The 16,925-nt window shown below is 42.1% G+C and overlaps 1 protein-coding gene across 2 annotated transcripts in view; it reads left to right on the top strand.

Moving 5' to 3' along the window:
- iqsec3a (IQ motif and Sec7 domain ArfGEF 3a) overlaps window positions 1-16,925 on the top strand; it is a 120,400-nt gene that overhangs the window by 39,325 nt on the left and 64,150 nt on the right. For both annotated transcript variants that reach the window (XM_047575125.1, XM_047575126.1), the window contains exon 3: window positions 15,078-15,750. In XM_047575125.1, coding sequence (XP_047431081.1) covers window positions 15,078-15,750 — 673 coding nt within the window. The remainder of the gene's footprint in view (window positions 1-15,077; window positions 15,751-16,925) is intronic.

Below are 16,925 nucleotides of genomic sequence, written 5' to 3'. Positions count from 1 at the left end.
GCTGCAGTAAAGGTCATAAGCTCCACCCCCTCCATGTTAGTGGATGGGACTTGGGTCAAACTAAAACACTAAAATATATGTCAACTCATTTTATCAAGAATGGTTTCGGTCCTTTTAGGTAGTTAATAGAATGTTAATGCACGTTAAAGTGCCATTTTTTTGGATATGTTCCATTTTAGTTAGCGTTATTTGCTAACCACTCCAATGGACCGCGAGAGTTGTAAAAATAATAATAATAATAAATTAAAAAAATAAATAAATAGGTAGGTCATTTTCTTCCTACTTATCTGCAAATCCATTGATGCTAAGCTAAGTATCTGCACAATGTAGTGTGAAAGTGAACCTTTCATTTAACTCAATAAAGAAATTACATTTGGGTGCCTTTATGTGATAATTATGATTTATAATGATGCATTTTATAGCTATGAGTAGCAATTATCTCATAACTGGCGGTTCCATTCACAGAGTTACAAGACAGCACGTGCACTTAAGTGCTATCTGATGAAACGTGTCGGGTAAAGGGTTATTTAAAGATTATTCATATATTTCTTTTTCAATACAAAGATTGATACTTTCATAAATTTGCTTACATTACGTTAATATTGCGGTATGGCTGCATATGTTGTGCTCCGTAACAAATTTTAGTAATCCACCATCAGTGCCCTGGGAGCTGAAAATAAATGCGACATTAATTCTCATTTGATGAACAGGAACAGCGATTGGCTGCATGGAGAGATCCTTTTGAGCGCTGTGCCAGAATTTCACCGTAGTGTTTTTTCGCGGGTTGAGAATTTACGGTGGTGGTGGGTGGTGCAGCGTGTGACGGATGCATGCGGAGACTCATGCAGAGTGTAATTCATGTAAATTTCTGTAAATACAATTTACCGATGCACCCTCACATGCAGGTACACAGGGTGGAGTAGCTCATGAGGCGCCATGAGCCAAAACAGAAAAGACGGCAGCATTTGAACGCGCTCCCCAATGTAAAATATGAATCAAAGCAGCATCAACAAACAATCTTCCTCATCCTTTATTTGCCTTTGATCGTAGAGGCGGTGTGTGTGGTACAATACAGTAGTCTATATCTGATATGTGTCCCCATGTGCGATTGTTTGACAAACCCCGAGCCCCTTACTGCGTTCGGCTGCGTTAGCCATCCATCTGCACTGTATGTGAATGAGTGTGTGCGTTTCCCAGCATCAGTTCCCACCCTGGTGTAATTCACTTATAATGTGTTTAATCAGATGCCAAATGCACTGTCTTGTTTCTTTATCTCCTTACGGGCCAGCTTTTACCGCTTTTACCCTGACTTGTTTGCTTGTTGTGCCGACAGGAAAAATATACGCATGTGTCACTGTGAAGGTTGTTGAAGGTGAACTCCAGTGAGCGGTGGTGGATTTTTATTTTTATTTTATAGTGACATCGTAGCGTAAAAGCCTTTAACTATATCTGATTTTACTAGAGTATCTCACCATTTGTTTTATGGAGGGCTGCAAAACTCACAAGCTCCCTTTTAATCATTTTGTATTTGCCGGCACAGCTTCAAGGTTTTGGGTTTGTATCCGTCTATGTGGAGTTTGCATGTTCTCAATGTGTCTGGGTGGGTTCTCCGGCTTCCTCCCGCTGTCCAAAGACATTCTTGTTAGGTTAATTGGTGATTCTGTGGGTGGTTATCGGTCTCTGTGCTAGGCCTGTGATAGACTCCATAGGCTCCAGACCCCCTGCGGCCTTTCAGAGGACAAACGGTTATAGAAAATGAATGAATATATTTTAATCTGTATGCAACATATGCACACAATAGTTCATGTACTGACCGGACAGTTCTAGTCCAGATTTATTGTGGGATAAGGAACTTAATGTTATATATATTTTTATTTATTTTGCCATTATTTAACCAGGCCATTTTTATATGGCCCATAATTTTACTTTTCTGATTCTTTTTCTCTGCCATGCCCAGCACAAAACAACTGTCAACGTTAGCAAACGTTAGCTTGTGAACACATGCTAGTTGCTAACTTTGGCATCTAAAGAGGGAGAGATTTTGCTTTGAGAGATGGTGGAGACCAAAACAGTGGTAAAAGGGGAGAGAATATGTATATTAGTCAGGTGGATTAATGCATTTTTAATGGTAAATACTAGTGTTGTGTCAAATGCGTCAAATGCTTGGTCTGTAAATGCACCATGGCGTGTCGTTGACTGCATAAGATAATGGTGTGTTGGCTAGCAAAGCTCAGTTAAAGCAAGGTCGATACTGAAATATCAATGCTTCCGATATCAGGCCTTTATGCGCTGAATTTTACTCAGTATCGGATTGGAAAGGAAATCGGTGGTACACATATATACTGAAGAACTAACGAGGCAGGTGGGTGGATAAGACCAGGCAATCAAGAGACAAATCAGGGCAGGTGGGAGGGGCAAATCTAACAAGATAACACTATAACAGTTGATATGCTTTGGTTTTAATATGACCTTATTATGTCAAAAGGTAATAATAGCTTTAAACCTGTCACCATTTCCCTGTTTGTCTTATATTGAGAACATTTTCACTGGTTGTCTCTTCAAATTTGCCACTATCAGCTCATACCCGACAGTGCATCACTACAGCTGATCTTCCATTTCAATACCTCAGTCTGCCTTCCATCATATCCTGTCCAAATCATTCTGGAAATCGCTGATGTATTTCCATCTCCCACACTCAGTCAGTTCTGTGTTTGTTTGGCTGTAATCTCTCAGATGATCTGTATCGATAATCCTCTCAGAACTCGCCTTTATTCTCCATGCAACAAAGTCACTCCTCACACACTCTGGGGAATTTCTCACTCGCAACATCTTGTTCTGTGTTAGTATTTCTGCTGTCGCCTCCATCGGACTGAGTTACTGATGTTCATTTTCCCGTGTTCCATTTTCTCTACACCTTTCTGTGTCATTTGTGAATCTGTCCTTTCCGCTCCTGAGAAGACATCGTCCTCTCGTTTACCCGTTCTGCAACAACACAGCGAGCTAAGCCACTCCCAGACCCAACATAAATATGGCAGATTGCTCCCTCCGTCCTCCTGGATGTAATGAAAGTCTGGATTTATCTCCACGTCCGATTCCCCCGGATGACCTGACAACTCCCACTGCTATTTGTAGAACAAGTCTGTGGGTGTTTCTTTCAGGCCATTTGTATCTGATGAAAGCTAAATCTACCAAAAGGCTGACGCTCCGTATTTAAGGCTCTTCATTTTTTCAAGTAAAGTCTTTAGAAAGTCATTTTTGATGGGTTGCAAGTTGTTAATTTTAAGTTTACTTTAAGTTGTTATTACTGGATATCGTAGCATCTTGGCTCCAACAGGATGAAGTCGGATCTTATTGTTGTCCTCTAAATGAACATTGCCCAACCATTTACTGTGTTACCTTCGGATTTTGCAATAACAAATTTTAACATCTATCCTCCTTGATCTGTTATTCGACTATTTATGTACTTTTTACTATACTTTGTGTGCGTGAACATGAGTCTCATTACACTTTATTATCACTTCATTTCCTTTTTCCGTTTCAGATGTACTCCATTGTGAAATATACTTTACAAGTTAATATTTTAAATTTGGTGTAAACATACCACTAGGGGGGCACCACTTAAAACCATTTTTACACAAATCAGCCAAACAGTGGCGCTGCAGTCATCTACTCCGGAGAGTCATATAGTAGAGAGAGTCTGGCAAACTCAAAGCATGGGCGCCATGTTTGCTACATCAGAAAGCTTCTACAGTGTAACCCTATGGGGCGGATGTGCTATGTTGAAATAAATGTCTTATTTTCACCATTGACGGGCCTATAAATTTTATTGCCAATGTCTGTCAATATGTAAAAGGCCCTCACTTAAATATCCCAGCGTCTACTTACTTTAAAATATCTTAAATGAGCCTGTAAAATGCTTTGTAGCCCAGTCGCCTCATCAGTCATGGAGCTGTGTTTACCTTCTCCTCAGTCTCCTGTGTTCATCCAGCGCCGTTAAAAGTTTGAAAACTATAAATACTCAGAAATACTGAAAATTAAACTAGTATTACTGTTATTTGATATTATCTTTATGACATTAGCACACTAGCAACAATTACTTAGTAGTAACTGAGGTAAAGTTACGTTTTACCAATCTACATGGGTACACATGGGTTTCACAGTGTAGATGATGGTAGCAGCTATTTTAAGTCTTTAATCTAGATAACTAGCTAGCATGAGGCTAGCATAAGGTTTGGTTAGCTTCAAATTTTATTCATTTGTAAAGCGGTGTTGGACATTTTTGAGATCAAGGTGCACTTTAACAATGGTATGACTTTATTTTCCCTGTATAAAATCTTAACAACGTCAAATATAGACATTGACATTTACCTCACATAATAGCGAGAAATCATTTGACATCCAGTTTTTCCTTTTAATCTGCTGCTACCATGACTTTCTCCATTTCTGTGGCATATTTTAACTTTTAATCCAACTCTATTCTCTGTTATTTCCACTTCTCTTTGGGAGAATATTGGTTTAACGTATCCAACATGGCACCCATGAAACACATGACCAGGTCAGAACCAATCAGCATAGGTAGATACCTCAGACGGTCTATTCCTTAGTTGGCTGGACTCTCTCTGATATACGGCTCTGCTACTCCAGTGAAATTACTATGAGCATCACCACTATTAAAACCTTCATCATACGAATCTAACCTAGATGGAGCTAAGGTGTATAAGGTGGATGCCATAGGTACATCTCCTTCTTCCTCTTCAAAGGCAATAAAAGGCTAACTTTAGCAGAAAACCCTTATACATAATAGTTTACATAAGAGTTTATTCTTCTAACGTCACATAGAGAGCTGAAATATAGAGTGAACTCATCCCATCATTTCACATTAGTTCTTTTGTTTCATTTTCACATCTGCATGCAGACAACGTGTAACGGGGGTTTTGTCAGACTGGATTTGACAACCTGCGCTTTGATCATAACCGCAACGCAGAGAATTACGAACTGAATCCTCCGACACTCATATTATCACTTTGTCCCAAGTAGAGTAACAGAGTAGTGGTGGAAGACACAGTAACTCACAGAGTATATAAAATTAAACCAAATAGAAACCGTGAGGCATGGTTGTATGTCAGATTTCTCTCAGATATTCACATTATTTTCGATGATGTGGAGTCAAATTCGAACTCAAATTTGAGCAGTGGGAACTCGCCTTAGGATATTTTCAAACGTGTGAACAAAGGGGAGAATCTCAAACAAAGAACAAACAAAACACAGTTATTTCCCCCTGATGGGCCACATAATAGGCAATTACTTTGTGAAATCATCAGGATGGGGAGGGGCTGGGGGAGCGGCTCAATTGTTTGTTGCACTCGCAGCGAGGCGAAGCAGCAGCTGAGTCTTTTCTCCAGGCATTGTTGTCGTTCTTCAACACCCTCTTCTTTCTGGCGCCCACTGAAAGCTGCTTTCGCCGTGAGGTATAAAAATAGTATTGTGATTCTTATGATGTGAATAAAAAAAAAAAAAAACGCAGGGAAATACAAAAACTGTGCTGGAAACACTGTATCCAATTCTCTGTGTTTGGATTTGTGTGGAGTGGAGAGCGGAGAAAGCGCGGTGCGAGTCAATATCGTAGACTGTATACGAATATGAACAATGTGTCCCCACTTCCTTGCATTGGCCAAACTTATTTTCCCAGAGACTCTGCTCTACCTCCACCAGTTACAAGGAAATGTTGGATTAAACACTGTACTTATTTCAATTTTTTTTTTTTAACAACTCTCATGCTATTGGTTGGCATGGCAACTGGTGGTCACCATTGTGTCAGATCCTCTTCCTACGAAACTTAATAAAACGAAACCTATCAAAAATAAATTGACCCTTCAACATGACAACAATGTTATGTTAACTGCCTAAAGTGAGTGTTTTAGTTTGGCCCAAGTCCCATCTACTAACATGGAGGGGGTGGAGCTTATGACCTATACTGCAATGCAGTCACCAGGGGGAGCTCTACTTGCTTTGGCTTCACTTTTGAAGAGCAGTCCCATCTTTATAATTAGCTACTGAATTTGATACTGAATTTGCAGGATGCAGGACTCAAGCTCAGGATAACATTACCTGGACTTGCAACAGATTCAAGTGCAAATGAACAAAATCAAATATGACTTGTAGCTGGAATTTAACAGCGGTGAGCGGTGAGATGCCTTTAATTGGTCTTTAGACTTTGAACAGAAAAAAAATAAATAAATAAAAAATCAGCTCTCCTCTTTCCTCATTACACCTGCAGCCAAACGCTGGTAGGGAAAGGTACATTTGGCAGTGCACCGGAGCAGCAGACAGACAGACAGCAGATTATCCCATCAGGATGTCACGACTGCGCTGGGGTTGACAAATAACTGGCCCCAGCAAGCAGCCCATCCAGCTCGGAGATTATGATTGCAATTTCAGGATGAAACATACAAACACTCGGCCTTAATCACGTTGTTGTTTTCAGCCACGTCCAGCGGCATGGCTCGGTGCAGACGGACCCATCAGCTTCCAGACAGAATGAGTTGAAACTTTGTAGGGACAGGTGTCTGCAGCTGCATTGCACAATGTTCATGCACACAATCAGGTCCAACTCAGGCTGAATTGTAGTTGCTTTGCTGACCCCTTGAATGGTCAGAACTTGATTTTTCCAGGTAAATAAGCAGTTGTCGGTCGTGTACAATGCCTCTTAGCAAATGGCTGCATGCTTACAAGCTAATTAAAGTCTTTTCCCTTCGTTGAAGTCCTTCCCATCCATACTGGGCTGTGTATACTGTACATACCTTGTATATATATCTGTAGTGTATCGACCCTATATGTTGCTATTTCCACTCTCTTTCTCTCTCTCTCTTCTCTCCGTCTCCTCCTCTCTCCATTTTACCCACAACCCCGGGCAACAGCACTTGAAGAGATTCAATTTGAAATCCCGTCTTGCATATTTCACGAGCCCAACCTGTTTTCATACCCTGTGCTCTTTCTGCGCAGTTGCCGGAAAGATGTTTCATTGACATTGCACGGGAAAGCCTGTGGTTACACCGGTCTGTGGGTGTATTCTTGTGTACTGTCTGCTCAAGCAGTTTGTTCCCGAACCCTTTTTGGTGCGAGTGTCCTTGATCAGCCTTAAAATTCAGCATGGTAAATAAAAGCCTACCATTTTTTTTTTTTTTTTTTACAAAAGGAGGCAACAAACTGTGCTTGTTGTACCTCTTTTTGTATTCTTACCTCAGCTTGCTCACCCTGTGATACCATCACTCCCCTTCCTTAAAAGAACAGAGAGTCTGCATGGGATTTTAACAAGCCCCGAAGGCTGACTCTCTGCTTTTCAGACACATAAACTGATCTCAGTCAGTCCCGTACTCCAAGTGCTCAAAATGTATGGATTGCATAGAAAAGTGCAGCTTCTCTTTTATCGCAGATTACTACGCGTCTCTTTGCCTCTTCGCCTTTTTTTCATAAACAGCTTTATTTATGAGCAACTGTATGTCCTCCCACCCAAGTGAGCGCAGTATTGATTGGCATCTCCATAATCAATTCATCACTCCAAGATTGATCATGAGGTGAGCAGCAAGCACAAAGAGGATGGACCCTACCATGCGTCACCCCGAGGCTGCTCAAGGTGAATTTCGGGCTGGTCTAAGGGTGGTGCAGCACACATAGTGACTCCATTCATGTTTTATTAACTATTAAAAAGTTAGTCAGAAGAATACTTTGCTACATTTTGGATATTTTTTCTTTCAAAATGACTTCACATCCTTGACAAGTGCGGAGACTCTGACTCATTCCTTCCTCGGAGAAAGAGGGGGGGAAAAAAAAAACAAAGATACTATTAACGACATGACTCATCCAGTGCTCATGGATCTCATGATTTAAACATGTCGTGGATATATTTGTTGACCGTCCTACACTAAAGCTTCTGTCAGCATGGCCATGGATGTGCTCTCTGGAGACTACACAATATGCAGAAAGCGATGTGAAATGCTTCCTCGGTGCTGGGATTTTATTGTCTGCTCAGAAACAAGATGGTGGCTCTCATGGGAGCTACAGAAGTGCGTTTGACCTCGCCCGCTGAAAACAGAGACTCAGTTACAGGATATACTGTACAACTTTTCGTGTGTTTATTAGCATCTTTTACCTTTTCATGCCTCTCTTCTTTTACGGACTTTATATTTGTAAATTACACACTAGCTCACTTAAATATGAGTAAAAAATGGAATTATACAAAAAAAATATTTGATACAAAACACTGAAACTACAGCATTTGAAACCAACTGTCCCATTTTTAACTAGCTAGCAACATGGGATTCCTGCCTATAACATTCCTGCACATTTGTAACCCACTTCCTTAATTTTCGCTAGCTAGCAACATGTGTGTGGGGATGTCATTCCTAGTTGATAAACTCAAATGTACCTTATGTTTAGACTAAATGAGCAAATGTTGTAATGCTAACACAGAAAACTACAACGATGACAATGTGAAACCCGCTAAAACTGCATGTTAGCTTTGTTAGCGTGGTAGTTTGCTGATGTTAGCATATTTCTCATAGCACTACTGGATGAAATTACAGCAATACTGAGCCAAGAAAGTTCATTAAAATGAGAGTTGGAATTGTATATGTTCAGAAATATTTAAAGCTAATGGAAATAATTAGTTTAGCGTTAGCGTGTCGTAGTTTTCTGTGCTTTCCTATAATTTTCCAATTAAAATTGCTGAGATTTTCATTTAAATAGATCTGATTTAAATGATAATTTGGTGTGTTGTGATGTACTAATGTTTGAACCACTCATGAAAAAGTCCCTTTCAGTAGTCAGACCTGGGTACCAGTGGAGACACTGTCATGGGAAATAAGAAGGCACACATTTGCGAAGTCATCCATCATACTGTAGTTATCTCTATGCCGGGGACTTGATGCCATCTTTTTCTTTTTCCTTGCCAAAAAAATTAAAGTTGAGCTATAAAACCTTCATCTGTAAATTGGTGACGTTTCTCTTAAAAGTTGGAACATCGTGAACGTCATTACTTGCGGTGGGCTGGTCTAATTGGGACTTCAAATCTCCTGGCAGATAGATTTATCTCACTACTCGCAGTCACGGTCTCCTTCATATAACTCGAGACCATTTTTATCAGCGTTTTAAAAGTGACACGAAACAACTGAAAACCACCACCCCCCCCCCTCCTCTTGAACCGCTGATAATAGATGTTCACAGGGTAGTTACCAAGTGTCAAAGATTAATGGTGAGAGGGAGCGAATTATGTTATGTACCCTTTTGCAAACAGGCAAGAAAAAAGACTCAGTCCAACCTAGTGATTAGAGAGGGCCGAGGTCTTTTTGATGCTAATTTGGTCAAAGCTGACATTGTGCATTTTAAGAGCTAGTGTTTCTTTATCAGGGGTGTTAGCTTTTTTAAATGAAGTGGAATAAAAATATAATTTGCAGTCTGCAGAGGAGTGTCGTATTCACGTTTTTCTTGGCTATCCTTATTTTGGCTTTAGTAATGAGCATATACGCAGAATACTATCTGACATCTTTCCCTCTGCGGTCTCCTTGAATGAATTCTCTCTTGTGCGCATGGTGCTAAGTCGTGTTTTTCCCTGTGACTGTGATGAATTTCAAATACACTCAGGTGATGTATTCAGCAAATTTACCCCATACATTATTCTCTCAATGCAACGCAAGAAAGAAATAGGCTTATTTATGCAGAGGAACTGCTCTTCAGTCTGCCCTTGTGTTCTGCCTGATGAACTGATTAATTCTCCATGAGCCGTGCAAGGAACACAGGAGGTGAAGAGGAATGTAACTGAAGTGACAAGGCGGGGGATTCCCGCTTTGTTGCAAAGAGGAATGATTTGGAGAGGCTGGAAATATGGAGGGGAAAAAAATGAAGTAAATGTTTTCTGGATGCAGATAAATCATTATTCTGCAGTATGTGGAAACAGAATGAATGGAATCCTCTTCCTAGGCTTCTTCAACGAGAAGTGGTAGCAGCTCCTTCAGGGGTCTCATTTGCTACAACTTCTGCTGATGCGCTTTTCCTCACATAATGCCCTCTTCAGCAACTCCTTGGCTGCAGTCCACCATAGGATAGGCCCTTTGAACCCCACTGGTCTCAACGCCCGATATCTCATCCCTGCTGTTGCCCACATCAGCGCTGATGAGTCAGCAAAAGCTCTGCGGTCAAGGTTAATGAAAGTCAAAGTGCCGAGCAGACGCTGACTTCACAATGGAAACGCAATCTCTGTGCATACTGTATAAAGATGGTGGTCGGAGTGGCTACATCCCACCGTTGTTGGGATGTCATTCGGAAAAGTCGTCAAGCTTGTCAATTGTTAATATGAGTTGTTGATGCTACTCGAATGTCGATCTGTCTTAGCAAGCTGTTCGGAAATAAGGATTAACCTAGTTTTATAGGCTAGCTTATAGGCTAGCTTTTGTGTTATGTTGGCGCAGATTCTACGGTGTCAACGCGGAGCCTGCATGAACCTAGCACCATAGCTGACATGCACCTCCCAGAATGTGACCACGCGATTGGTCCATTTGGTAGGAGCATGTTTCCGCTTTAATATTCCAACTCTGCAGTTTTTCAGTCAATTGTTTAGGATCAGTAAAGACTGAACACATCTAGTTAACTGAGGAGGTTTGGGAATACATAAATATTTGTATGACTCATCTTTGGTGAAATTTTGGCTAATGTTGTAGTCACCATTCTTGAAAGGGAAGCAAAAATGATCTTGACTGGCAAAAGAGACCAAGGCGTGTTTGGGTGTTTTTTTTACAGAGCAAGCCAGACTGACAAAGGTACAAGTACAAATCGTTCACACTGGCGTAGGCTACGTGTGTAGGTTACTGTCTCTGCCCTTCAGTACTCTGAAAGAGCCTTTACTGTACTTCTGGAGCTCATGCTCAAGCTCATTACGAAATGCTCTTTTAACCTAAAGCCAACCACGTTTCAGGACTCCCCATCCTCATCTCAGTTTAATAGACTTGACTTATTAATGTGTCTTTTTTGTTGGTTAAATTCCCGAAGCTGACTGCCACCGGTGAACCAAGAGTCTAGGCTTTAAATTCCTGTAAACTCTTCCATGTTTCCAGTAGTTAATGAAGCTTCATGCCGGAAGATCTGAATGATGCCCTTTTTTTTCTGTGCCCTTTTGCTCCTTTTCATTCAGCGAGAGAAAAAAAAAATGGGCAGAGAGACTGCAGCATCTTCAAAATGCATCTCCTTGATGTTCCTTTGCTGTTGCTGAAAGATGGAGCAAAGCTGCTTCTGATGCACTCAGGAGGCTTTTTAAGAGAGAGGAATTGAGATGGCCACAAGGCCGAAAGAGCTTTTAGGTTCCAGGGAGAGATATTGGTGAGGTATTGCCCTGGAAAAAGCTGGTTCAATTTTCTGCAACTAGAAAGAGACCTCTTTTTTTTTTTTTAGTTTTGTTTGTTGTTTGTTGATTTATGCAATTCCCTTTATTGCCACACTGGGTGGCAACCTGTGCTGTCGGAGGTGGGAAGGCACAAATAGGAGCGGTGTAAAATATGACAATATACATATATATTTTTTTTAGACTTTGGCTGGGAACAGCTTGGCTAAAATGCCTTACTTCCTTTCATCCAGCTACCATCGATGCCGTGGACAAACTGAAGCATCCACGTTAATAATCTAATAATTCCATATATATAGTACATCAGTTGCAGGGATCATTTCTCTACCTAATGACTGCTTCTGTTGCTTTGAGTGCGTTTCGCTGATAATCCTTTTACTTAATGCAGGACTTATATTCAAATATTATTACATGACGGGCGGCAGAAGCAATCCATCTGTATAAAGTCATATAGAAATGGATTTTTCTCATTCCTGCATTCCTGCAAAGTGAGATATAATCTCAACAAATGCACTATACATATAGATACTGTGTGCAGCTGCAAGCAGAGTGAAAATATTTCCCTAATGCATCTTGGTTCGATGTATCATCCCTAGATTTGTTATTGCCAGTCGCCGTCCCGCTGATAGACACGCTTAAACCACCCCGTGCCGTTCGACAGACCTGTTCTGGCGTCATACCAGCCTGTTAGCAGTCATGACAAGGGGAGCGGGAGACGTCAGCGGACACTGTAATTATATTCTGGATGGAAAGCGTGGAGGCCACGGCGCTCATCCGTCTTCAACACTGACGTATGGAAATATGAGAGAGAGGCGCCATCCTGGGCTCGTCTCCGCCTCGTCAGTCACGTTGACACCTGGAATCGCTCAATCTTCTTACCTGGCGTAGGATGGAGAGGATGGAGGACTCTGTGTGTGTGCGTGACCGAGGGACGGTTGAGTGGAGGATGACGGGAAGCTTGACAAAATGGATGAAAAAGGAATGAGAGGAGGCGCAGAGAGAACGCGAGACATGGACTTAGAGGATGGAGGAAAGTGAAGCTGTTTAGAATGACTCCTTAGCACGTGCACATAGGGAATAATAAAAGTGACTGCATTCGTTTTACGTAATTATTTATGTGCCGACACACAGTATCACCTTTTAAACATAACTTTTGTGGAATCTTACTTCGGTACCAGCTGCACTGTTGTTTGTCATATTATGCAAAAAGACCACATTTGGATTCATAGCGATGAGCGGGAACATTGTTAGCAAAGGGACGGTATTCTAGAGAACCACTCTCCTCCTAAAAGAAGTCCTGTTTTTTTTTTCTTTTTTTCTTTTTCCGAGGCAGTTCTATTTTTTGCACAAGAAAAAGCTCACCTGCAGCTGAGCGTCGAAGCGGCAGACTTTATTTCTGCATTTATTATTCATCACTCCTACAAGCTCTATTTTAGACGTAGCACAACCAGCTATACAGCCACGCTAAGGATACTTCCTCCTAATGCCTGTGTGCAGCCACGAGTGAGGAAAATAAGAACTAAGCCTCTTGTGTAGGATGAGATGGCAGACAGGATTCTGCTGAAATCAGTTTCAATCGTGGTTTTTTTTTTTTTTTCTGATACAAGCTCTGTACACTCAAAAACATACTCAGGACCAGAACAGGAAGCCAATAAATATATAGACACACTTCTTAAGACAAGATTTTATATAAATTTTATATGCAAACCTACTTTACACTGGTGTGCAGGTTTTTAGAGGTTACATTTACGGGAAGAATGTGAGACGTTCTCTGACATTGTCCGGGTAAAATCTGCTGATAGTTAGCAATCGTGCATTTTGCAACTCTGGTCAAGAAGCTATTCTGCTTCTCTCCTCTGTCTAAAATTTACAATAACCTTATGAATTTATAATGCAGAGCATTTTATCTTGTATGACCACCGGTGAGCCGCTAATCACGGATCATCAAACGCGATCAGCGTAACTAAGAGTTATACCCAGAACTGCGTTGCTGGGGTTGGATTTCATTTGCTTGTCAAAATTAACTACGTTTTTGTCAAGTATCTAGAATTCTTACCGCAAAACTTGCAGAGCAAATAACATTCTCAGTGCAGTGCAAAAAAATTAGCATGCTACTAGCTACCACTGACTGTGTATACTATGGACAAACCCGTCGCGACGCCACTCATTGGATTCTGAACCTCGAAAATGAAGACCGAAGTGAGCGGAGCTTGCGGTCGCCATGTTGGATGAGCTTTACTCCACCCACACTCAGATACTTCAAATATGGACATCCAACTCTCCGCTACCCGTTAGCTCAGGCTGCCACTCAAAGAGGGAATGCCCTTAATTGTGCAGAATGTTAAACCTTAATAAAAAATAAATGTCAGAAAAAAAGTCACCTCCAGTACAGTTATCATTAATACTGAAATACACTTTTGAGACCAAAATCAGTTTTGTACTAGGCTGTAATCATGTTTGTGTGTTAAAAATGTGGAGCCTCAAGTGGCCACTTGATGAACTGCAGTTCATGGGCTTCCTAGGTCAGACCTGAAAGTTGCCGCTTGCTAGCTACACCTAAATTGAGAACATAGTAAACTACACCCCTGTTCAACCTGACCTGTCACCACTGTCACGTTTTCATGCTGGCACCAGCAGCGAATGAGAGTACGTTTTTTGCGGTGGTTGTTGCTACATGGCGGAGAGCAGACGTGTGCTAATATTTTAGCAACTATACTGGACAACTCTGGAGGGCATTCATTGTGCTTGTACTCATTTTAACATCTGTGACCAAAAATACATTTGTGACCAAAATAGTTGAAGTGAATGGAAGATAGAGGCTTGGAGAGCAGTTTCGACTTTGAAAATACTAAGTGCTAAGTGCGTGTGAGTGTGTCAGTTTTGCAAAGTCACAAAAATGATTGCACGTGTCTAGTTTGGACGCCTGAGGGGAGGGTGTTTTGGAAGCTTTTGGACTGACAAACTATTGTTAAAAAGCATACGGTGGGATTAAGCGCAGCTGTGCAGACCCTCTTGCATGACTCTTCTTGCCATCAGATGGAAATTTAAAACAGAACTAAAACACTAAAATAAAATACAACATACACCCATCTTAAGAAGCAGACAGGGTCTCACCTTCTCCTCCTGTTGTTATTACACCATAAGAAAAAAATCTGCCACCTCCCACACTAACACTCATGTGTACAACCATTCACACCTTTACAAACACAGTATAGTCTAAGCAGGTGGAGAGATATTTGTATTAGCTGCATGACTGTCCCTCATGTCTCTGTGTGTGAAGGCGTGTGTCACTACTGGCTGTCAACAAACTTGTTTTTTCACATTTTTTTTTTCTTCTGAAGATTTTGCTCTAGTGAATAATCGCTTTTGATCTTTTTTTTTCCCTCCTCCCCACTCTTGAACACTGTGGTTTTTGTTAGCCTTTTTTTCTGTGCTGTACATTTTCCTGCTTTCCACTGTCTGTCAGTGTGTAGACAGACGAGAGAGACATTCACAGCAGAGCAGGTAGACAGATGAACTGGCCGTTCACACAGTTGGTAGCAGATTGAGTGATCATACACAGGGAAAAAAAAGAAAAGAAAAAAAAGGTCCACTTCTTACCACTAACCCAGGCAGCCTGGAGAAGAGGTCAGAGCTCACCACGGATGCAGCAGCAACCTCACTCTGCGTTTTCTCCTCCTTTCTGCAGCGATGACCTTTCTCCAGATTCGTCTATGGGGGAGGAAGGGAAGGGAGGAGAGGGGGAGCTGCAGAGTGGGGCCCAGTCACAACCACAGCCAGAACCAGAACCAGAACCAGAACCTGAACCAGAACCGGAACCACAGCAACATCAGCAAGAGACTCAACCACAGGCTCAGCCGCAACCCCAGTCTGAGCCCCAACCACAGACTCAGCCTCAGCCCCAGCCAGAAGTCAAACCTCAGCCAGAGCCCGAACAGAAACCGCAGCCTGCACGGGAGCCCGAGCCCGAACCCGAACCTGAGCCTGAGCCCGAGCCTGAGCCCGAGCCTCAGCCCGAGCCTCCGCCCCAAGTCGAGGCTCCGAGTGAGGCGGCGCCTCAGGACGCCTCTGAAGCCCCCTCTTCGCCTCGCAGGGAGGATCAGACGGCGGGCGAGGAAGAGGATCAAAAGTCAGAAGAAGCTGTGGAGGCAAAGGGAGCGCAGGTGGAAGAGGAGGCGCAGGCCGAGGCGGCGCAGGAGGAAGAGGACGACGAGGATGGGGGAGGCGCAAAAGGAGGTGGCGCGGGGAGGAGAGCCAGTCTGCACCACACGGCCTCTCCGTTGAGGGTGCAGCGCAACGGGGCCGGCTCCCACTCCACCACTTCTGACTATGAGCTCTCGCTTGACCTCAAAAATAAGCAGGTAGGGTTGTGTTGGGGTCGGGAGAGGGCGGGGTGAGGGTTGGTGTGTTGTTTGGGTGAGGGGAGGGGAGGTGCGGTGACTTGTGTGTATTGTGCGTCTTGTGGTCTGACATGTTTGTGGTGTTTCTGTCTGAGGAGGAGAACATTTAGTTTGTGGGCCACGCTGGTGTCCGATGAGACTTTTATTTTTGTCGGCCGTATTGATTTGTAACGGCTCTTGTGTTGGGCGATAAAAAACTGTATCTGCTTCCTTTCCTTCCTTATCATAAACTGTCATTAACCATTCCCATGTCATTACTCCATTACTCCATTGGTTTTGTCTTTCATTAAAAAATAAATTGTGAAGGATTGTCTTCTCCGATGTTTTTTTTTTTTTTTTTTACCAATGTTGTTTCAGTTTGAACAGTTCTTAGGGCCTTGTATTACTTTGGCACGGATGCTCACTTTTATACACACACTAGGGCGATATAACAACAATGTACAAGCAGTTTGTGTCGGCATGCATCAAAAGCCTTTTAATTTGCCCTTGTTCTGCTGCTTTATAATACTCCCTGGATCATCTCATTTCTCTGGAGAATAAAGGCTGTGACTGTTACTGTTATCTTCTCTTATTACAGCGACTTGATTATTTCCCTAAGCTGACATGTCTGTGAAATGTGACTTCATTTGTACATGCATTTCTCATGTCTGTTTTCTCGCATCCTGTTCATCAGGGACTCGGAAATCATCCGCGTCGCGTCATAGTCATCTGCATTTCCAGACCCATCAAACATTTACCATCCATTCTCATCATCACCCATCTAAACAACATCCTTCCCTCCATGGATCTTCAACCAGGTAAGGCGGCAGGGTTTTGGGGTCCAACTTGTGGGGCTCCTAACAGATTTTTATGACACTCTCATACATGGTCTTAGGGGCCCTAGACTGAGTGTCCAGAATTTTTACAGAGGTGTTTAAGTTTGCACCACACATGGACATGGACATGGACATGGACTGCATCTAATATGTGGATTTTGCCATTGGAAGTGAAGCCAGTGTATAAATATACCACTGCTTCAATATTTTTCAGGCCAAGGACGCCCAAACTAATGGAGAGATTAAGTAGGGACACCCTATGTACTATATGTGTTATGTACTCATAAACATACATCATTATTATCATTTTGCATTCAATAT

The sequence above is a fragment of the Mugil cephalus genome, chromosome 22 (genome assembly GCF_022458985.1).
Source record: "Mugil cephalus isolate CIBA_MC_2020 chromosome 22, CIBA_Mcephalus_1.1, whole genome shotgun sequence".
Classification (NCBI taxonomy): domain Eukaryota; kingdom Metazoa; phylum Chordata; class Actinopteri; order Mugiliformes; family Mugilidae; genus Mugil; species Mugil cephalus.
Note: the sequence above shows the minus strand (reverse complement) of the source record. Positions and strands in the feature narration are given on the sequence as shown.